The sequence below is a fragment of the Rhinolophus ferrumequinum genome, chromosome 7 (genome assembly GCF_004115265.2).
Source record: "Rhinolophus ferrumequinum isolate MPI-CBG mRhiFer1 chromosome 7, mRhiFer1_v1.p, whole genome shotgun sequence".
In the NCBI taxonomy this organism is placed as follows: Eukaryota; Metazoa; Chordata; class Mammalia; order Chiroptera; family Rhinolophidae; genus Rhinolophus; species Rhinolophus ferrumequinum.
The window spans coordinates 41,692,397-41,717,677 of NC_046290.1; the positions used below are offsets into that span (position 1 = coordinate 41,692,397).

The 25,281-nt window shown below is 33.0% G+C and overlaps 1 protein-coding gene across 1 annotated transcript in view; it reads right to left on the minus strand.

Moving 5' to 3' along the window:
• The window catches only part of ADAMTS6 (ADAM metallopeptidase with thrombospondin type 1 motif 6), a 255,576-nt gene that overhangs the window by 101,382 nt on the left and 128,913 nt on the right, over positions 1 to 25,281 (minus strand). Inside the window, exons 10-11 of the mRNA XM_033109798.1 lie at positions 22,818 to 22,964; positions 14,478 to 14,619 (exon numbers count right to left, since the gene is read on the minus strand). Of these exons, the coding sequence (XP_032965689.1) occupies positions 14,478 to 14,619; positions 22,818 to 22,964 (289 nt within the window). The remainder of the gene's footprint in view (positions 1 to 14,477; positions 14,620 to 22,817; positions 22,965 to 25,281) is intronic.

The window sequence follows — 25,281 nt, forward strand, 5'->3', positions numbered from 1 at the left end:
ACAAAATAGCCAAGGGGATGTGAAGTACATTATGGGGAATATAATCAATAATGTTATAAAGATTATGTAGGGTATCAGGTGGGTGGACTTATTGGGGGCATCACTTCATAGATTGTGTAGATGCCTGACCATTGCACTGTACACCTGAAGCTGAAGTAGAATAATATTGAATGTCAAATATAACTGTATAGTTGACTATGTAATTATAGTATATAGTATATAGTATACATGTTCATGGGATGAAAGGACAGCATAGGGAATATAGTCAATGGAATTGTAACAGCTGTATACGATGTCAGAGGGGTAGTAGAGTTGGGGGGGGCGGTTATCACTTTGTGAGGGGTATAAATGTCTAACCACTATGTTGTTTTGTACACCTGAAACTAATATAAAAAATATATGAAATTAAATTTACAAAAAGAAATAAAACTTCCTATTCTTATAATCCGATTTATTTCAAATTCTACTTTCTTTCAAAGCTTCCATTTCTGTTTTAAGACAGGTTACTTACACTACTTTATTTTTCCTTTTCTATAAGAGATGGTTTCTTAATACATGCTCCTAAATATATTCATTTAGTTTGATATTGAAAAAGCAGTAGGACTAACATTTTAGGGTCTTAAAATATTGTTCCCATGTATCAAAAATACCCACATTCAAAGAAAAATGTGTTCAGAAAAAGAGAGAAGCATTGCTAGAACAATGTATTAAGAGATAAAAATGTATCCATAATCCTGGACCATACTCCTGATCTTTAATGACTTTTTTATTAGGACTAAATATTACTTTAGACAGAAGTAAAAGCTTAACATTTACTTTAGATAGAACTATGCAATGAAAATTCTATCATTGAAAGGAAAAACATACTATTTAGTCAAGATACAGAAACTCTATTTTCCAAAAGAGCCTTGAAAATTTCTACCCAAAGGCAAGCGCTCAAGATATTTTTTTTTCCAAAACTTTAATCTCAAAATTCACAATAGAACCCTCTGAGTGAGGCCTTTTACCTTTTAGAGAATGACACATTTTCTAATGTAGATTCCCAATTTTCACGGGATTTTATTACCTTAGCAGGTTTCTATGGATTCAAATTTTGCTAGGGCTTTAACTTCTCACTGTGTAAAGTATGGGACTGGAAGTCTGCTTATATGTATGGGAAAATCTCCCAGGATGTTAAACTAGTCTTGGAGAAGGCTCTGAAGAGTTTTCAAATTGATCTCTCATCTAACATATATCAACTCGATAATAAACATCTTGATATCCCAATTAAGATTTCCCAAGAAAAAAAAACTCTCTTGAAAGATAAAACCCAAGAAAATTTCATTTCATTCCAAGAAAGCAAGAGGTACACTTCCTGAAAGAAGCTGAGAAGAACTTTACTTTCAGAAACACCCTTCTTTCTCAAAACCGCTGGATCCCAGATCATGGATGACCCATTTGCGTGGGTGTGTCAGTTTCAAGTGCACATGTATTATCAGTTGTTAAATGAGCACCCTATGGTAGGTCCCAAGTTCTAATAAAGTTAAATGCAAGCTAAAATGTGTTGCCTCTTGAGGAATTTGTGTAACAACCATCCTAGTAGGTGGATTGATTTCTCTAAATAAAATATATAAGGTGATGGAGTATAGTTAGTGAGAGGGATTAATGATTTGTCTACCCATCTGCTTCGCTCTAGAAAATCATAGTTACCTTTCACACACCCGTGATTCTTTATAGGAGGAGTTAAGATTTATTAGGATTAGTCTCAGGACCTCTAGGTACTAATAAATCATTGCCTATATATTAGGGCAATTAATTGTCTTCTCTAATCCTACAATTCATTTTGGGAAGACTCTCTAGGAGAAATTTGGATCTTTGTGCTTGTCTTTGAGTTTAAGTAAGGAGAGAGAAGTTACCTACAATCTCCACTAAGGGAAATTTCTTTCACATGCCGCTGAAAATTAGAAATGGAATCTCTTAATTTCATGGGATCAACTTCTAACCAATTAGAATTGCCTGGTGAAACAAAAGTAATGGCATTATTTCCCATTCATTCAAGAATATTTGTTGAGCAGCTACTCAACAGTGTACCAGGCATTATGTTAGTGTTTGGAAAAAGTACTGTCACATAGAATTTATGGGAACCAGGGAGAAGGTCAAGTATAATGAGACACATAGCCCAAATGCCATGGAATGGTACTGCTCTGTGATCAAGTTTGTAATATTCTGTGACAAAATTAGAAGAATGATGTCCACGTGGTTAGGTTTTTCAGGAAACTAAATGTTGTATTTTAATGGACTGCAATTATTTATGAAGTCTTATTCTTTTTACTTTTTAAGTGTTACAGTAGACTGTAAGCTTCTTTTGGGGAGGGTGTGTTTGCTTATGGCAGCATTTACAAAATGTTTTCTCCTTGGTAAAATTAAAAATTGGCAGTCCTGTGTTAATACACTAATTTTTGGAGAGAAATTTTCCTTGCCTACAAAAATCTAAAAGTTTGTAAACCATTCATTGCCCAAAACTTGATCATCGATGTATGTTTAGATGCACCTATGTGTTTACCAATGCCTTTAATAACCAGTGGCTTCTTGTATCCCACCACTATCTTCTCAATTCAATTTCTTCTTGACATACATCCTTTAGTAGTTAATTTAGCAAAGGGACTCTTGTTCTTAGTTGTCTGAAAATATATTTACTTTGCCCTCATTTTTAAAATGATATTTTAATTGAATATAGAATTCCAGGCTGATATTTAATCTTACCTCAGAATTTGAAGGTATTAAGTTCATTGTCATCTGGAAACTTTATGGAGGCTGATGAAAAGTCACCTGTCAGTCTAATTGCAGTTTCTTTGTGAGAAAGTCTTTATAGTTGCTTTCAAGAGTTCTCTTTGTCTGTTTTAGTGCATTTTCACCACTTTACCTAGGTGTTCTTTTCATTTATACTTGGGATTCATGCTTTGAGAATTCGTATCTTTCTTTGAGTCTGAAAAATTATTAGTTGTTATCTCTTTTAATATACATCTTCCCTTTCTTCTGGAACTCCTGTTCAATTTATATGGGACCTTCTCGTTCTAACCACCATATCTCTCTTGATTTCTTTTCATATTTTCCATATCTTTTTCTCTTGGGGTGCTAATCCTTCTGCTTGTTGACTTCATGGTGGATTGTTTCCTCATTTTGTTTGTTATTTTGTATTCAAACTTACCTTCAATGAATATTGCTTTTTCTTTGAGTATCCTGTGCCTTCCTGAGTGGTAGAAGTGTAGGCTCATCCATTTGTTTCTATCATACACTCCAAGGTTTCACTGAGTCAGTTTTCATGTTGATTTATTTTGTGAGCACCATGTATGTAGACTATATAAAGTCTTACTCTGTTCTTATGTGAGGCTCAAGCTTAGGGCTTCAATTTCCCATGGGAGCTATTTTTCCCCACCCAGAGTAAAGGGCAGACAAGCTTGCTTGTCACTTCCATTTAGTTCTTTCTTCCCAGTAGAGATGACCCTTCTAACGTGGTGACTTTATGAAAGGGTCTCAGTTGCAGTTTCTCAGTGCAGGGCCAATGCCATGTCTCCTATTCCCACATGGGCAACGTCAGCTCACCAGCTACCACTTGAACTAAAACCTTTCAGTTCTGGCATACCTCTACCTCCCTTTTTCGGTTCGGATATATAGAAACTTTCTGCTGCAAGATGATAAATGCATTCTGTGAAAAACCCTGCATTCTGCAAAATAACTTATGAAAAAAACAGGGCTTATGGGGTGGGTAAGAATAAGAGTTGGAGCAGACCACTTAAAAACTGTGTTTAACTTTATAGCCAGAAAAAAAAGAAAAACAAAACATCAACAGTACTAATTAAATGGTTGCACAGTTAAATCTCTGCTGGCATTTTTTCTCAGCATCCCAATCAGTGGATCCTTGGTGACCTTAACCCTGTGGCTTGTGATGTTTCCTTCTTAAGAGACGTAGGTCTTTGAGGGTACCTGCCTCCAACAGAGACCACTTTGTAAAAAATTAAAAACTGGATTCAGGGAATAGCTTCTTGACACAATCAACTTAAAATAAAATATCACAAAGGGATGTAGCTTCACAGATTTTTTTATCTGCCTTCATAACCTCAAAAGATTGGAAATGAAGTCAGTAAGCTACCCACTATTCCAATAAAGAACCTTCTATAGGACTTTCAATTGTTTCTATAAGTCTTTATATAGTGTTATAGATTTTCTCTTTCTGAGAAAGCTTGTCTGATACCTTTACATCATTAATGCATTCGTAAACAATCATATATGAACAACGAGACTTATGCATTATGCTGGCATCATTTCACAATCTGTCAATTATATCTATGTCTCTTCTCATCACAGAAATACATGCTGTAGCTAAATAAATGATACTTAATTGTTTTGTTAATTTTATTTATCTAGCATTTTCTATTTTTATATCTGGAGGAGTGATTGTGTTTGCTGTTCGTCATGGTTTTAAAACTGAAACCCTTTTCCTATACTTTAAAAATACAATTATATAAAGGATTGGAGACAAAATATACATGCCAACTTAGAAGAGAAGTCAGTTCAACCAAGGGATATATCCTAAGAGTATTCATCACAGGGAGAAATTTTTTTCTTTTCTTTTTACTGTATCTATATGAGCTGCTAAATATTACCTAAACCTATTGTGGTAACCATTTCACAGCACAAGTAGATCAAACCATCATGCTGTACACCTTAAACTTACACAGTGATATATGTCTATTATTTCTCAATAAAACTGGAAAAAAAATAAAGTTTAAAAAAAAGCTAAGAGGCGGTCGATTTCAGTTCAATGTATAAAAATATCCCCTGAAAGAGCTGAATAATGATGAAATGAAACTGAATTTCCCATCACTGGAAAAACTCTAGCATGTACTTCATGACCTCTTAGAAGTGATGTTGTAGGTAGGGAAAAAAGAAAGGAACTAACACTTTTTCAGGGGACACTGTCAACTACAGTTGTAAGCATATTCATATTTAAAATATTCCGACTTATTTAAAATTTTAAAATCAACTTCCAGATTTCTAGTCTATTTGATTTTTCAGATGAAGCACAGTTTGCAAATATTAACAATAAAAATATAAATCATAATAAAAGCATGTACACAGAGTGGAGTTTTAAAGTAATTATCTAATGTAAAATAATTTGCCTGATATTCAGAAAATAACTTTGTAAAGAACTGAACTAGGGCTCCTTTCTTCAGAATGGAATAACTGATTATTTTATAGTCAAAGATCCTTTCAGAACAATAAAAGAAATTGGAATTATCGTTTCTAATATTTCCATCCTTTTCAAGCATCTATAGCTGTTAAATGATATTTAAAATGGGAAGAAAAGCTCTTTGATGTACCTGGGGAAATTTAAATTAGCAGTTTACTTAAGGGGAAAGGGATATCATAGAAGTGCAAGATGATTTTATAATTATTATATCATTAAGGAAGTAAAACAGTATATGGAGAGAAAATGTCATCTTTAATGTAGATAGTGTTATTTTTTATTTTTATTTTAACCACTTAAAGACCTTAAAAGAGATACACAAATTTTCTGCCCTTGAGAAACCCTAAACCCTATGCCATTTTGGGTCCTTGGCTCTGGATATGAAACGTTCTTTGTCCTCATTACCCTATCCGTAACATCTCTCAACAGCTGTTTGCAATAAAGGATCCTGATGACCAAGGGGGAGAGCAGAGTCCTGAAGAGGTCAAGAAGGAGCATCAATGATTATAAAAGTTACTTATCATTATATCACACAAAGGAAAATTGAAAACCAACATATGGTGACCCCGTGGCCTGGCTCCAGGTGTTTACTGGCCATCTGAAGAAAGAGAATAATATACCTTTATTTCACCTTTAAATAGGTTTAATTCTGTGATGTGAGTAATTTAAGTGCAAGAGATCTTAGAAAGGCACACACACATACACACACACACAAAAGTAGGTATATATACATGTTTTTGTTATATATGAATAAACAAAAAACTAATATAGAAATACGATGAAATAATCATCAATTGGAAGAGGTTAAAAAGACAATTAAATGGTTTTAAAAATATAAATCACTAAGAAGTAAACCCAGAGTAAAAATTACTGATCTTTAAAGATACAAGTGACTATCAACCTATAATTTTGACTTGAAATTTAAGGGAAAATAAAAATCAAGTCAACTTTTTGTCAAGTATGTGCTTGATAAACATACATATTTGGAATCCAAAAGAATACTGAGGTGCTAAAAAAAATTCCAAGCCTTTTATTCCCTAAGCCTATATCAGACCACACTGTCGAATATTTATACTGCCTTAAAATCTTCAAGCAAAATGATTCTACAATCTCTCTCAGTGCAAAATTCCAATGTTTAATAGCTTGAAATTCTTCCTACTACCTAATCTACAACCTTCCAGCTGTAAAAATTAAGGCCACTGTGTTTTTTTATGCTCTTGGTAGGGAAAGAGAACAATTTGTTACCAGCAATTAAACTATAACAAATGTTCTAAAGCCTGAAGATGGTTTTGAGGCCAACATTTAGCTTTCTTTTTTACAGGCCACTCAAACTCAATTTCTTTAAACTTTCCTTATATGTACTTGTAAGTATTTCACTCTTATCCTCTCCCAAGTTATCTGCGTCTCTTAAAAAAAAAAAAAAGTGTAGACGCTAACAATACCCTAAAAAAGACTAATCAAGTCTTTTTATTGGAATGATTCTCAATAAGAAAGCAATAATGACCTGACTCAGCTAATTGGTAGTGATAAAATAGTAAACAAAGGGGAGTAAGCATGAAGACATTAAAAACTAGCATCTGAGAGACAAAATATGTCAGTCTTTATAAAGCACTCTGCAGGAGGAAGATAATCTACTGAGAGAACTCAACTAACTTATCTCTAGCAGGTTACCCTGACTACAAAGAGCTATACTTCCGGCAGACGTAGCTTGATGGAATTCTTATTAAAGTTGTTCATTAGCATGCTAATAAAAATACGGTCTCGTATTTTAATTATATGCTTACAAAACAATTGTTTGATAACAAATTGACCTAATTGGGTAGATTTCATTAGGGTGATAAAATTTTCAGATTTTAGTAGAGTTGACTAAATATAAACTGGGAAGCTGTATTTTTTTACTATAAATTAATAAATATAATTTTATATATAAACATATATTCCCTTTGACCTTTCATTTCTAATATTAGATCCTAAAAAATCTTTCAACACCTGAAGTATGGAACAAATGTATATATTTGACCACTTATAGATTATTCTGTCATTAGTCACTTAATTGAAGAATGTAGAAGAGAAAACATTAAAAAGTTTGATGATCTGTAAATAAAATAAAGCCCTTGATACAAATACATTTCACCTGGAAAGATTCAACATTAATGAAAAGTCTTAAAGTTTACAAAGTTATGTCATATTTTCTTCTTGTATGTTCTGTTTCCACCACAATACATGGTATTCTGCAATCTTAAAGTCGAAATTATGGAGCCCATACAGTTCTACATTTAAACACCTCTATTCATTTCACCTGAGAATTATGGTGCAGTACCCTCCACTACGAAAAGGATAAATTTACATTTACCTAGAAAAGCAAGGGCATTGCTACCAGAGAGTATCATCAGTGTCAGAATTGCTTCAGTTACTCTCTGTGTCAGGTGTGTTCGGAGGGGAAGAGAAAAGGGGAACGAGGAAGACATAGATCATGTTACAAAAGTATTCAATTTTCCAATATGGTTTTCCCAGGTTACAAAATTATATTTGTTTCCTATGACACAATGTGTCTTGGAAATTCTGTGATCTTCTGTACTTCAATAATCACTCTTGGTCTCATTCATTATAAACCTTTCAATAGTTTCCCATTGCTCTTAAGATAAAAACCTAGAATTCTTAACGTGGCCTATAAAGTGCAGTCAGATTTGGTTCCTACAATGTTTTCCTGTCTCATTTATATGGTGCTTGCTGAGAGCTTCAGCCACATAGGCATTCTCTCAATTCTTCAAACACACAGCCACATGGTGTTCACAAAGGTCCTCTCCCCACCATCTCTTCTCCAGATCATTCTTCTGACTTACTCACTAAACAAGTATTTTCTGAGCTCTTATTATGAAGCAGGCATTGTACTACTATATAAATTGCCATAAACAAGGAAAGTGGAATTCCTGCTCTCATAAAACTTATATTTTCATTATAACTATCAGTTCATTCATTCAACAAATATTTATTGAGCACCTGCCACGACACAGGTACTGTCCTAAATGTTAGGGATAGAACAGTGAATGAAAGAGGCAAAATCTCTCCCCACAAGGAAAACTGATTCTAGTAGGGAAACCAGGCAATAAACAAGATGAACAAGTAAAATATGTAGTATGTTAGAAAGGAGTAAATTTTAAGGAGAAAAATAAAGCAAGGAAAAATGACAGGAAGTAAGAATGTTTGTGTGTTCACATGTGTGTGCAGATCATTTTAGATAAAGTTGTTAGGGAAGGCCATACCTAGATCACATTTAAATAATTAACAAGTAATCAAATAAACAAAACGATTATGGATTCTTATAAGACCTATGGAGGAAATAAAAAGCATAATGTAAAAGAGAGTAACTGGGAGAACTCTTTGCATACAGATTGGTCAGACAGAAAGCCTGTCTGAAGAGAAATTGCATTTGAGCTGAGATTGAAGGATGAAAATTAGTCAAAATGTGACCCCTGAAATATCTTAATATGCCTCCCAAAGTACAGATGGCTCAGATTCTCCTAAAGCATTACCAGCGTACCAGCTATACAGAAATGGTATCATGGATATCAGATACACATAGAGGAAAGGGAAACATTTATTGAATGTCTGCCATGTGCCAGGTAAATGAAAAGCACTTTGCATGCTTGTCATACCCATTTGCTCTCTGAAGTTTACAACAACAAGTTGGTTGCTGTTCACTGGAAAAAGTGTCGGAGTAAAATCTTTTGATGATCGATTTGAGGTCATAGGTAATCGCTATTACCTATGTTTAGATAGTAAACAGATCTTCTATCTAAAATACTGTCGAAAAATATTCTGTTCCATTGTAAAACCACATATTAGATCATGTATTCTCACTTATGGTTCAGAATACATGGCCCATTAATAAAACCCTGTACAGTTCTCCATTAAAGGAAGTAATAACAATGTAGAACACACTATTACACATTTACATGCTAACTCTTAAGTCTATACGATGTGATAAGCTTCATAGATAATAATAATTCTCCATAAATTAATAATTCTCCATAAATTAAACAAGGCTATGATGTCTATAAAATTTCTCTAGTTTTGTCCTGGATATTCAGTTCTATCTGTGGCTAAGCATCATCTCTCTGTCTTTTTTAAACCATTTCATTGAGGTATGACTGACATACAAAAAGCTGTACATATTTAACATATACAACTTGGTAAGTTTGGAAATAAGAATACACCCATGAAACCATAATCACAAACTAGGCCATAAACATCTATCACCTCCAAAAATTTCCTCCCATCCTCTTGATTATTATTTTTGTGTATGTAATATTAACGCTTAACATAAGATCTACCTTCTTAGCAAATTTTTAAGTATACAATACAATACAATACTGTTTACTACAGGCACTATGCTATACAATAGATATCTAGTACTTACTCGTCTTGCATAACTAAACATTGTACTCCTTGACTAGTATCTCTCCATTTCCCCCTCTCTCCAGCTCCTGGCAACCACTGTTCTACTCTCTGCTTCTGTGAGTTTAACTGTTTTAGATTCCTCATATAAGTGGTATCGTGTAGTATTTGTCCTTTCGTGTCGGCATTATTTCACTCGGCATAATATCCTCCAGGTTCATCCATGTTGTCACAAATGGCAGGATTTCCCTTTTCAAGGCTGAATAGTACTCCATTGTATGTATAAACCACCTTTGCTTTATCCCTTTATCTGTTAATGGACATTTAGGCTGCTTCCACATCTTAGCTACTGTGAGTAATGCTGCAGTGAACACGAGAGTACACATATCTCTTTGCGATCCTGATTTCAATTCTTTTGGATATACTCCCAGACATGGGATTGGTGGATCATAGGCAGTTCTATGTTTAATTTTTGAGGAATCTCCATACTGTTTTTCATAATGGCTGCACCAATTTATATTCCCACTAACGGTGCAGAAGGGTTCTCTTTTCTGCACTTGTAATCTGTGCCAGCACTTGTAATCTCTTGTCCTTTGGATAATAACCATCCTAACTGGTGTAGGTGATTTCTCATTGTGGTTTTGATTTGTATTTTCCTGATGATTAGTGATATTGAGCACCTTTTCATGCATCTGTTGGCTATTTGCTTGTCTTCTTTTGAGAAATGTCTCTTCAGGTCCTCTGCCTAGTTTTTAATTGGTTTATTTGGGCTTCTTTGCATTGAGTTGTAAGAGTTCCTTATGTACTTTGGATATCAACCCATTATAAGATATATCACTTGCAAGTATTTTCTCCCATTCCATAAGTTGCCTTTTCATTTTGTAGTCAGTTCCCTTGGCTATGAAGAAGCTTTTTAGTTCAATGTAGTCCCACTTGTCTATTTTTATTTACTTTTGTTGCCTGTGCTTTTTGGTGTTATATCCAAGAAATCACTGCCAAGCAAAATGCCAAGAAACATTTTCTCTCTTTTCTTCTAGGAGTTTTATAGTTTGGGGTCGTACAAGTTTTTAATCCATTTTGGGATCATAGTTTGGGGTCATACATACAGTGTAAGATAAGGGTCCAGTTTCATTCTTTTGCATGCGGCTGTCCAGTTTTCCCCGTTTCCCCAAGAGAGCCCTGGTGTACCATTTATTGAAGAGACTATCCTCTCCCCATTGTGTATTCTTGGCACCCTGTTCAAAAATCGCTTTGGCTTTTTGGGGTCTTTTGTGGTTCCATACGAATTTCAGGATATTTTATTTCTATCTGTTAAAAAATGCATTGGGGAAATCACCTCTTGATTGCTACCAGTAAATTATGTACTGGATATTGTTAACCTATATCGAACCATTAAATGTATTTGAAAACAACATTTGGGATATGATTTAAAGTGATAGAATAAAGAAATGCAGAGCACCTAAAACCTATGTAACTTTGCAAACAATTGTCACCCCGATAAACTTTAATTAAAGAAAGAAAGAAAGAAAGAAATACAGAGCTATGTGTGAGACTGATCCCTGAATTAATCTGTGCTTTCTGGAAAGCAGTCAAAAGATCATCTCACAGTCTTACAATATATAGGCTCATCAGCGACTTCCTTCCTATGTTTAAACTTATTGTTGTTGTTGTGAAATGTTTTTGTTAATCTAATTTTAATAATTCTCTTCCACTAAGAGAGAGTAGACTAATAGAAAATGGAAGAGGAATGAGACAATAGATTCTACAGAGATTTATAGGAAGCAATTTGCCTCTAAATAGGCAAAGAAATATTTTTTGGACTAAACTGATACCGTTATTTTTGCACTGCATTTTCATCAAGGATGAATCAGTGCCCTCTTAGAAAACTGCTAACGGATTTTTTTTTTTTTTTGGTGATCTAGGAGGAACCTGGTTTTGCATGCTGCTTGTCTGTACCTGTATCTTGCCCTGAAGAGGTGCTAACCTTTTGTATGAGGTAAAATAAAAGAAAACTCAAACCCAAGACTCAGGGTTCCAGACACCTGAGAATTTAGGATCCTGAAAATAAGTTTAGGGAAGCTCTTCTGATCATCTCTCTCACAAAAAAAACTGGGACAAAATGGAGAGTTTTGAGGAGATACTTAAAAATAAGCATCACCTGATGAAAATCGATAAAAGTGTCTCCTGAAATACAATGTCTGCTATCTTTATTAACATATTTACTATATCTAATAGAAAGCAGAACTGACAGATTTAGGTACATTTTTATGTTTTACCTTGGTGTAGGTAAATGATATTCTGTATTTTTAGTTTCTCCAGCTATAAAACATAATTACAATTTTAATCAAAGTAGTCTGAAGTATCTCAGAAAAAAAGAGTGTAATTAACAGAAACTATACATCATTTATAAATTATTACATTATACACCTATATTACTCTGTATGTTGTGCTATACTGCTTTGTTCTTTGTATTTAAAGCCATTACAATCTCCTCATACTTCTAACGGAATTATGGTATACCTGGAATAGATAAATGGATGATATACAAGGATAATGGTAGAAAATGTTGTCTGGAGTAAAACAAAAAAGCAAAGTTCTCACATAAATTCCAAAATGTAAGTAATGAACCTACTCACAGAGAATTTAGGCAAGATTTTTCATCAGTACGCATGTAATCCCTGGTAACCTCAGCAATGACCACATGATGACCAGTAGGAGAGACGGGAAGCTGATTGCTTCTTCAGTTATGGGTCATTTTGTAGTTCTTCCCTGACAACATGAGGGACCTTCCAGTTGAAAGATGGATCACTTCATGATGCTACAGCATCAGAAGTATGCCCTCAATGCTCTCCTAAGCCTCCAGTCTTACTTATGTTTAGTGTTCATCTCAGGATGCGACAGTCAGCTATCTAAATCAGGGCTGGTTTGTCTCCCCTTTAGCTACCATCTCAAGCATGACTTGTTTACCGACTGAACACTCACCTTCCAAGTCACTACTGTTTTCTAAAGTAGTACTCTGAATCCTTTAAAATCTTCAGGGTTCATCTGATAAAACATGGTGTGTGTCTGGGTGTTAGCAATTATATAAACCCAATTTTTTAGGTACAACCTTAAGAGGTGGGATGATTATAAAGAATCTCCCATGACTCAAGAAACTTTGTTAGTAATATATAGCACTTCATAAAAAAGTAACATAAGCATGTTCAAAGAGTACATGAGTGTAAGGAAATCATTTTGCTGCAAATCAATGTGAAAAAATTCATAATAAAAAACATGAAATTGTATAGGATTGTAAGATGTTAATGTCTTTCCCTTGTTTTCCAATTTTGTTTCATATCTGTTACAAAAGTCTTTATAAATATAACACATAAAGAAGTAGAACCTAAAAGGTGAATATAAGGACTATAAACTGAAAATGTATAATTTTTCATTACTATTTATCTCACTTCAAACCAAGAGTATGAAACAAACGATATACTTATATAGAAATAGGATAATCGGGTTAAATTGTTTCATTAATTTATTGAAGGGAAAAAGTGCTTTCATAGATCCTGTAAAACTGATAATACATAAATTATCTAATATGGAAATATACAGGTGGAGCTAAAACAAAGTTTCCAATAGAAAAACTAAACATAGATTAACTATTTCACTTGCTAACAAATTAATGAAAGACCATAGATAAGAGTAATCTAACAGTATATACAAAGACTAGGATTAAAGTTTGGCTGACTTTTTCCGAGGGAAAAAGCAACCCAAGAAAAAAACAAACTAAAATCATACAGAAATGAGAATTAGAAGTAAAGACGTTTCACAGAGAGACCAGAAAGGCCAAAGTTTTACTCAAGGCTCTAGATATTCAGATAGTTGCACACATTCTTTAAATCTAGCACACAAAATGTACTACCAAAGCCAACCATGAATAAGAGACTTGTCACCCAAGGGAGATTTTAAAAATCACTTTCCTTTGTATTGTACCCATGAGGAATAATTAGTACAGTACAATGCATACATTGTTTTGTCTTAATTACCTTAAAACTTAATTCTTTTTATGGCTATTTTTTTTAAAAAAGGGATTTTAAACACTATTTGCATAAAAATAGGAACCAACTTATAAATGTATTTTTGACTCCTGAATATTTTTTGACAATTTATTTAAAAATCCTACTCTCTCTTTCAACATGCTTATACTGCGCACCTACTATGAACACATCCCTATCCTAGACACTGAAATCTTTCTCTATGAAACTTAAGAAGAATCTTCTGAAATAGACACTGAGACATCTTTAAGCAGACATGAAGAATCAATTATAATACCTATTTTTTCCCCCACAGTCATTTTGTTTCTCTATTTGAGTTAACGTCATTTTGTCCCCACTTGCTTGTTGTGTAGGAACGTGTGCAGTGGATGGAAGCAACTTGAAATGACTCAGTACGAGAAAGTATAAATTAAAGTAAAGGTTCCTGGCCAATATAAAATGTCCTTAACCCAATTAATTAGAGAACCAGAAAAGGCGGACGTGCGGGGAGAGGTTTCAAAACCGTAACATTTCATAAAACAAACTAAAGGTGGCATCATAAACTCAGGACTGAAAGAAGAAATACATTCGAAATTATTAAAATTCTACCAGCACCCTTCACAAGACATTTGAAAATTATTTAATTTAGGATTACTCAAACATTTAGAAATAGATACTATACAAATGGTGTCAGAAAAAGAGCACTCTCAAAGGCCACATTAGCATCCATGATGTTACCAGAGGGAAACTATATTCATCAAAATTCCATCCTAATGTGTGTGTCATGAAAGAACACGTATAAATAACTAAACATAAGGATTGAGACTTCTTACCCCATATTTACACTGGCGGGACGTTGATCCATACTGGTAACGACATTGTTCATCAGCATCATACACCTGACCTGGGGCCACAGCTGGATAAAGAAATTCACGCTTGGGAGGCTCATTATCAAGGCAAGTACCACGGCCTGAACTGTTCAACATAAAGGATCAAAGGAAATTAGGAACACTATGGACGATTTCCATCACAATTATGAAACCATTGTTGAGCTCTTTGTTTTAATAACTTGATGCATGAAAAACAATATAGTCTACCAAGAAATAATCACATGGCAAAATAGAATAGCTTTACTGAAACCTGAATAAGAGCTCCAGTAGTTTTTCCAGAACCAAGACATAATAAAAGCATCTCTCAGGCAACAATATAAAAATGTCATGTTGGCCTTAAAATACTGATTTCAACTAATTTCTGAAGGAATCAAAACAGAATTTCACATTGCTCTAAGTTTCTTGTTTGTTTTCAGTGAAAATATAACCACATCTGGTAGTAGAATTAAAAACATAAAATGTGGAAAATTAAAATTAAAATAAAAAATTGTGGTTGTAATCCTTAAAGACCTAATCTATATACTTCCACCTTGAGTAGAACAATAGGTGCTGTAGTAAGTAAGACATGTCCAAAGGTTCTTGAAATATTTCAGTAATAAATGGGCTGAATGACAGATGAGGCCAAGATCCAAAGTTCTGCTCTCAAGTATATTAGAAATGTTTAGTCTCTCAAAAATTTCATATTTCATCTAGGGTCATCAGAGTTAGGAAAGGGAATGTTCTCTCTATATAATTTCTGCTTTTCAAAGTGTGCTTGCACTCAAACATAATATTTAATTCAGTGGAACAAATAACATAAAGATCGCCAAAAACCAGACAGAATACCTTAGTTTAAAGAGCTTTATACTTTGCTAAATATAATTGTTCATTTTTATTGAGTCAGTGTGCATAAAATAGGACAGATGCTTTTTTACTTTCATTTCACATGTGAGTAAGTTAGAATTTTTAAAGAATTCCTATGCCAACATTTAAAAATTTTTTCCAACATTCCTGTCAATTGTGCCAGCACTTGTGTTTTTTTTCCAAATCTTTTCCATCTACTTTGCCAAAGGAAAATAATTTCACAAGTAGAAGTTCCTCAACTATTATTTAGGACAGTACAAATTTTCATTTATAGATAAGTAAGAAAGAATCATGCATAACAATGAGTTTCATATTACTTAAAATTTTATCATATCTTAAAATGTAAAAGTTAATTTGCTACATAAAAATGTGTGTTTGCACAGCAGCAAATTAATATTTTTTAAAAACAGAACAATATTATTTATAAAGTGATAGATTCAAAGACCCAGGGGACAGAATACTGTCTTCTTTACACAGTTTTCCTTTCATTTATGCACCTCTTGATTAATTTTTAATCAATAAAAATATTTAGATGGAATATTAAAAGTGCTACTAATATAGATGAATTTTGCTTTTGGCTACTACAATTATTTCACTTGTCACTGTTCAAGGTATCTAACTAAAAGAGAACATTTTTTTTTTTCACCCAGCTACCCAGTTTTCATTTCAGAACTCTTTTTATTTCCTGTTTATTGTACTTTTAGAAATTGACATGTACCTTGGTAAGAAAAATCCTTTCTTGATAAATTTTCACAATAGAAAGTTTTTTTATTTTAAAATTTAAAATATCTTTAATCTATACAGGTACATAAATGGTAGGCAAGTGTATTTCTACTAGTAAATTCGAAATTATATATTAAGTTTAATGATAAAACGCTCAACGTGAAAAATATAATGGAAGAAGACAGTCCATTTTGATAATATGGAATATTTGTGAAATAATTGAATTAGTAGCTTAAATCCTTAATTTTCTTTTTAAAATATCAATTTCATCTCTATCTATACCAAATAATAAAGTCTTGCTGAGAGGAGTTAAATTTGTACTAAAAATTAAATATCAAGTTAAATACTACTAAAATCAGTGGGAAAATTTTAAGGACTGAAGTACTTAAATACAGGATCCTATAGGTAAAAATATATGCCAATAGCATAACAAAGAAAGTATAAGATATATTCACCTAAGTGGCATCAACTCAAAATCTATGAAAAATTGTTATACATAATTACCTTTAAAAATACAGAAAATTAATCTAAAAATGTAGAGGAAGAATTATGAGGACCTCAAGGTTTAAGAATAAATACTCTGAGGAAAACATTCTTTCTTGTTAGCAAACTGAAAATTGACTTCATCCAGGAGGAAGTAAGAATAATTACTTCTTTCAAGTTCTTCTTCCCAGGTATTAATGGTCTTCCAATCATGGTTCATGTTCTTTAAAAATACCAAATCAGATGACCATTGCAAGAGCCTCCGGACTATGAAGAATGCCCTGTACTGTGGTCTTCTGAAACATTCTTCTGAGAATTTATCCCAAAGTGGATTTTGTTTCAGTTCTTTGGAATTACCTATCACTTTGTATTAATGTGGTCTAATTAAATATTTAAACAAGTCTTGTTCCCTTTTCCAGTATATTTTTACAGAAGAAGAAACCATATGAAGTAAAATAATGAAAAATCATATAGATCTTTAAAAAATGAACACGTATATTTAGGAACATGGCATCCACAAAGGCATTTTGAGATGGGTTTGGTAGTATGTGTACAAATTAATAATGCTTGCAAGTCAAGTGTCTTACCTACTATTAATGGCTCTGGGAAAGCAAGTGTGGGACAGGTTGACTTCAATTGTTTCTACATTTGGGGTAGAGAATGTATTACATATTTTCTTCCTAGTCACCATATCTGGTATATATTGTACAATAAAACCTTGTTTAAAGTATTTGGGGGGTGGGGTAGTTTTCTATTTTAATTCTTAATTGAGGATTAAGCAACAAAAATGCTTTCTGCATAATGTTACTAAAATTTGTCTGCCACTTTCCTGCTAATTTCAATTAAGTTAAATCTATAGATCACCATTATAAATTATTAACTAACTCTTAGAAAATAACAATTCTGGGTATTTCCATGCTCCTGAGTCATCAATTACTACCATCAAATATCACAGATATAGGTACAGAAAGTAGAGGAGATGGATTTGAGAGATGTATATTTAACCCTGTCTTTTTTTTTTTTCCCTTAAAAAATTCGCAAGTGCTGTACCCTAATCACAGCCCTCATTTCCCCCCAGGAAGTAACTAATATCCTGATTTTATAAGTAATAATTTCCTTGTTTTTGTTAGTAGTTTGACCTCCCAATTATTCATCTGAATGTTTTTGGACTCTATAAAACAGGAGACATACTGTAGATTTTGTGCGTGTGTGACTTGATTCTTTCACTCACTAAGTATTATGACTGTGAGATATATCTATATTGACGAGTGTAACTATAGATACATTGTTCCTTAATATTTCATTTAAGACTATGCCACAAGTATGAAGTGAACATTTGAATTATTTCTAATTTCTACAAATTGCAAATTATGCTGATATAAATATTTTTGTATAGGTCTCCTGGTACAAATGTTTTCTCTTTCTTAAAGATATCAGATATGTTATTTTCATATATTTCGTAATTGTTTCCTTTTAACAAAATGGAAGTTGTAATTTTTATTTAATATAGGGTTCTAGCTAATCGATGTAACCATACAATTCTTATGATGAGCCTAGTGTTATTTATGCTACTATTATCAAAATGATAATAGTGATATTATATATAAATCTCCTTGAATTTTCCCATCAAATACCACTTTTAAACATAGTTTGTGCCTTAGTGTCATATGAGCATTTTTCTACCCAGAAAACATAAACCTCATTTATTAATAAATAAAATGAAGGATACTGTTAGTAGTTTCCATCTATGAGAAGCTAATACAACTTACTATTGTTAAGCACAGATATTCTTGTCCAGAGCAAAACTGTATACACAAAAAGTAGAACTATGATTATTTCCCTAGCAGCATATATTTCACAACTAAAAACCCAATCCTAGTTAAAATCTATAGCAATATAGATAATTATTGAATTCATAGACTCGATTTTCATTTATGCTACTAAGACAAGGCAATAAAATGTATATAAGTTTGAGAATATGCTTTTTCCTTGATTATGAAATTCTTAGTAAATCAAAGTATCTTTACATTTCCAGAAATTCTTGCAGCATGATAGCAAAGTCGTATTTTATGTATTCTACTTCTAATTTAGAGAAGTCTTATTTACATAGCTCAAAAGTTAGCTTGAAAATAGGAACATGAGCCAGGGTTGAGTCTTCAACTAAAATTTACAGATCCCTATGTAAAATATGCACTCTTGGCTCTGTTTCCAGAACACATGAGGACATACTCCTAATTGTAATCTTAGATTTATTTTTCACTCTATTATACTATAAAGTATAGACCGTCATTATACCACACAATTGGTCAACTAAAAACAAACATTTCTATATAACCCTATACATATCTTAACAGTCTCTTAACAACAACAACAAAAAGTTAACATTTAATGCCATCTCCTATTTTTTCCCCATAAAATTATGCTAATATACCTAAATTAAGCAAAAATGAATTAGGTTGGCATCGTCTATAGCAAATCAAGTGTCTTACCTACTATGTTCTCATAAACTGCTCTATTGGTCTTCACAAAACTAACAATGCATCACCTCCTAAAATGAGTTACTTTAAGTCAGACCTTTCTCTCTTGCCCTCTGTAGACTGCGGTGCTTGAACACAACTGAACTGGAGGCTTCCAATATACAAACACTGTGCTAATAATAGTTTACTTAGTTATATTCTCTTTTTCTCCACATGTAATTATGACTTACCAAAGATATTTATGGGTTTGAATGAAGTCCCCAAAATGTGTCAGATAAATGGAAGAAGAAGAAACCTTTTTTCTAAGCTGTTCCATGGGTTCCATATATAGATATATAAAAAAGGTCCTAATTGGTAAAACTGTTTTCTGTCTAATAGATTATTGATTTTGACCTTCAAACGTAATTGCTATAGAGAAAATGTGAGTGCCTTGGTCATCCTGTTCATCTTGTATCACTTGCAGCTCTACTACTCACCTTTCTTCCTAGTTCACCTTCAATCATAACGTTGCCTTGCCTTTTTCCAGCTTCCATCCTTTCTGTGAAAATGGCTGGTCTCTATTTAATTTGGAACTGTAGGAAATTTTGCTATGGATCTTTGACAGTTCAAACAATTTAACAGACTTTAATTTAAATAGAGCAAGAATTGATTCACAGAGGCCTCGGAATTTTTGAAAACTATATGAAATTACTCTGTACTACCACTAAGTGGTGGAAAATATATGAAAAAAACTGGCCTAAATGACTTTCGGCTGCCTTCCACTGCCTGGTCAATTAGCCCATTGTCATCAGTGAGAGTGAGCCATCATACCAGGTTCAGTTTCCTCTATTTTCTAAGTAAGTAAATAAATAAATAAGTCCCGCAGGCAGATAGGAAGGACACTACCTGCAAAGCCGTCCGCCGAAAACATCAGAAGCTGGCATAACACGTCCATTTTAACGGAAATGGGTTCTTTATTATTTAATCAGGACGGCTTCTGGGCGATTCATGAACCACTTATTGAATCACCGAGTTTAAGAAATCTGAAAAAAAATATTGGGAGTTGGTAAACACCATCTCCTGATTGATCAATAGCACGTAGTGTTTCAGAATGACACGAGAGACTTTTTACTCTATTGGCATTTAAAGGCCATGGAATTGTTTTCAGTTGAACATAGTGAATAGTGAATCTCTATAAATCATAGAAAGCTCATTGTTAAAATCCACCATCATCTTTGGCCTATACAGTCACTAAGTAGAGAAAGGTATGCATTTTGTTGGCTGGGCTGCAGTTCCTAAACAATTCATCTTTCAAGATTTCTTTTTCTTGAGAGGAAAAACTGAAATAAAATGTTATGAGTCTTTTTGAGCCAACTATAAAACATAAATGTAACCTCAATCCCTGATCAAAATATCACTGGATTTTAAAAAATATCACACATAGCTGGTAAAGCAATTAAGTCCACTGCATTAGTAAAAAGGAACAAAGAAATTCAAGAAAGTTACTATTATGTCTTTGTGCTCCAATGAACTGACCTTTTTGAAGGGCCTTGTGTTTTAAGAACCTTTATTGCTTGGTCAGATTATGATCAGAATGATTTAGTTTGTTATTAAAGATAGGGAATAAAGCCAACTTTCCCCCAAATCTCTACCCATTGTCTTACACATCTACCTTTCACAAATGCCTTTAATTTTGTGAGTATCCCCACGAGAATACACAACAGAAATATTTTTATAAATTACAGGATAAATAAGCACATCAGAACCCTGTCAACTCTAATCATGCTTACACATATAAAATGCAAACAGGCAATAACACTTAAATAATGCTTTTTGGATTATTTAAATTAATTCAATGGAACACTTTATTGCAACTAACAATAATTTTACATTTCTCACCAAACCAGTGGTGATTTCTTAACTGTGTTTTATCAGCAATTTCAGGATTCCCCCTTGGAGTGTTTTAACAGCCTTGACATGGTTTCAGGTAGGCAGGCGCTGGCAAAAGACGAAAAATTGGTCCTTGTATTTACTATGCATACAGAGACAGTCCTAGCAAATGGGCTGTGCAATAGAAATAGGACAGAGGAGCAAGAAAATGGTACCTGAAGAGAACAAGAGTACGGAAGCCTTTGAAAATGCACAGGAATACCGAGCATGTTATGTAGTTTGCCTTTATCTGGTGACAGACACTAAGATTCCATTATAAAAATATGAGCGTAGTCAAGGGAGAAATTGCAGATCTGCCTTGATTTCTGGGGAGAGCAGATCTCCCCATTTAGATAATAGGATCTCATTAAAAACATCTTGGAAAATGCTATTGCTAGTGCGTTGTGTTAAAAACTACCAAAAGATGTCAAACAAATTATCTGTGGTCTATCTTTCTAGCCCTTCACCCAGTTTTGGCATTGGGCAAGTACAGTGTCATAATTATCTATTACTAGGATTAAAAATTGTTAGGTTCTACAGAAGAGCTACTTTCCAAAATGAATTTCCAATTCTGTCAATTTCATTATTATATAAGTTAATTCAAAAGAGACGGTTTTAAACATTTATCTTTTGATCTGTGATTGAGCAAAGCATTGTGTTAGGTAATTTAAAATCTCTTGCTTGAGGCTTCTAAAACAATATAATTATAACTTTTCAGAATATGATCTGGCCATTCACAGAGATGAACCAAAACTTTAATGAATAATGTTACCTTACATAACATAGCGGAATTTTTAAAATTTTATACTATCATCATGCTAACGTGAACTTTGAACAACGACAATTTTTAAAAAGATTTCTGTTGCTTGCCTGTGCTTTATGTATGACTCACTTTTCATGGAGTATTTAACCTCTCCTCCTCAAGAAAAAAAATGGCACAAAATATTGAAGGTAATGATAGAGCAGTAAAGCTTAAAACCTTGATATTGTTTAAAATAATAATATTTACCACTTAATGAAATGCCTCTGAAGTGTTTTTAATGCATTATAGCATTATACATAATTATATACATACCTGATGTATTATTACCTAAACTCATTTAACAAATGAGGTCACTGAAGATTATAAAGGTGAAGCAACATGCCCAAGGTCACACAGTTAGAAAGTGAGACCTAAGTGTATTAGTTTCCAAAGTTCAATACTGAAGCCCTATGGCAGGTGAGATGTGGATGAACATCTGCTTTTCTAAACATAGTTATACATTAGCTAATTTATATTCTTCACAGTTATGTAACCAGACTCTTGGACTATACATTAAAAAGGACCAGCAAAAAAGGTCCCAAACTGTAGAAAAGATGAGTCACTTAATAAATTGCTGAAGACAAATTTTCATTTTCTCCTTTTTATTTCCTGAGTGTTTGATTTTTTGTTGTTGTTGTTTGTTACTATTAGATACTTTGGCATTCTTATAGAACTCAGTTTTTTTCACCAACAAAATGAAAGATGTAATCATTGAATTAAAGTTTGACCTATGCTCTATTAAATTATGTAAATCTACATTTTTTTTCCTGACACTGCTGTCCATTTATTGAACATTTCTAACACTCACATCATCAACCCCACTTAAATCCTCACTCCAGTTCTTCTGATCTATTCAGTAAGTTCTGTTTGAGTATGAAGGAAAACATTTGGCACAATGATACATTAAAGTATTTTGGGAACTGCCTGAAATATCACTGGGCCCTATAAAAGTTACTCATTATGCAAAATTTGAAGCACTACATATTAGGCTTCTACCAATGGCTTACTTCTGGAGTAATTCATCATCACTCTCCAGAGATTACTTACTCTAGAAAGCTGGTGATATAGTCTCGACTGCACGCAGACCAGGAAAAAGGATTGGTATTTGCAGTAATGTGAGCTGCCATAAGTTTTGCTGTTTCATGACCTTTCGTCCCACAAGAATTTCCAATTCCATCATGGTTCATACCAAAACTGTTTTAACAAGGAAGAAACATAAGAAACATAAAAGAAATAAGAAAAAAAATAAAACAAACAAACCTCCAATACATCCTTTATTTCCTTATTTGATCGTTTATTAGCCTTATCAATATATGCCTCCCATAATGATAGACTAGATCCTCTAAGGAAATATAGGATTAAAGCTAAAGAGACTAAGGAATAATTCAATGTTACAATATATTTCTAAATCTCTTTAAATTTATCATACATCTCAAACGTTATCTCATATGATACCATCTCTCCTTGAACAGATAGGGAATATGAATTAAGTCTCACTTTATAGATGAGAAAAACAGAAATTTAGTAAAAAGATCTATTAAAGATCATAAAATTAAGTGTTGAAAGTGTTAGAACCTGCCTTTCAACATGCTCGAGTTCGCATTACTTCATTATGCTGAATCCAGAAGGGAATTACAAAAGGATGGTTATAATCCACTGAGTTTTAGGTTATAAGCCAAACACAGAAGTCCTTTCTCGTACTAATATGAATAAAGGAGAATTAAATACATATGAAATTTATGTTTGTGTGTATGTATGTTTTCAAAACACATTGTGAAAAATCTTAATACATTTAAGGATTATGGAGACAGACTTTTTCTTTACCATGGCCTCTCTATCAATGAGATCTAAAAACATATTTCAATGATAAATCAAAATTTTTCTGTAAAGAATATACCCACTGCCTATGAATAAATTTTAGCCTTTCTTCACAAGTAGCCATAAGTTTAGGTTGACTATTACTAAAAGAAATTATGTTTCCATTGTGACATTCTAATAAATGCACCATGTGTTCAAGGAAGTAAGTGATTTGTGTAACAAGAGTATAAAACAGATGAGGGCAGTTGCTGGAGAAAACTTTGGAAATGTTGTTGAGAACAGATAACTACAAGATAATAAATGAAAGTAAATATTAACACTTTTGGCAGTGTAGAGACATTGAAGATTTATAAGAACTGAAGATTTTTCAGTGGGAGAATATGGAATTGATCTATGTTTTAGACAGGTCATTATAGTAATTATGTGATGGAGACACTGGAGTGGGAAGAGAATGGAGACAGGGAGAGCAGATAGAAGACTGAGAAACTGAGAAATGACGTGGGTCTGAATTAGGGTACTGAATAGAGAGGTAGAATTAGACTTGAGACATGCTTAGGAAGCTGAATGAATTGGGTCTTCATAAATACAACATAAAAGAGCTATAAAGAAGACATATAATATGTTCATATATGGGGGGCAGGAAGGAGGAACCAGTAACTCAAGTGGAGGAAGTAACATAAGCAAAGGAAGAGAAGTGTATGAAAGTATCCAGAGCCCTATGTTAAAATACCAAATAACTTTCCAAGAACACCACTATTTAATCTTCCTGTTTTATGTCAACACACTGGAGCCAACCTGTTTGAATGGCTAGGAACATGATGATGGAGTTTACAGTTTGTTAAATTAGACATATATTCTGTCAAATCAGCCACAAATTTATATAAAAGGCTCCTTTTTGCAAATTTTTAATTCAATAAATTTAGTAGTCTATATTTATCTCAAAGGTTAGTGGTACTGTGTGAATACTACTATAATTCTTTTCAAACAATGATAACTTTAAAAACATTATTTCCTTTTAGCAGTGGCCTTTTAAATATCCCTGAGTCATGTTAAGACAGGTGTAGGCAGGCAAAGATGCCTTCTAGAAAATCATTTTTGAGATCCTCAACTTCCTTATGTACTTTTCTAAAAAAAAAAAAGTCAGGCTTCTCCTTTTGAAATCATATTTCTTCCACTTACAAAAGAAAACCTTATCTTTCACCCATCCATAATTTTACAATAGTTCATTGCCTTGGTGTTTAAAAACATGAGCGTCGAGAAAAGAGAAATTGGAAGAATTTGGTGTCAGTGTTGAGAAAGAGAATGACTTCAATGATTGAATAACTTATCATGTAGTTTCTTGCTTTCATCAAATTTACAGGAGGCTATAATAAAATTAACAGATGGGTTGTCAAAAATATTTTTTGAGCATAGATCACCATGGCTACGTTTTGACAAATAATTCAAAAGAAGTTAAAGGATTGAGTGATATTTTTATAATAAACTCATTTCATTTCATCTACTTACTTATATGAACAAAGCATTCATCTATAGACACAAAATAAATTGAATTGGTGCTGAAATCCTGCCTCATTCTATAGCAATACAGAGATAAATACAGTAATTGAAAAAATACATCTAATTAAAGATACATCTCCTAATAAAAACTTTATTTCTATATTCAATTATTTATTAAAATCTCTAATATATATGT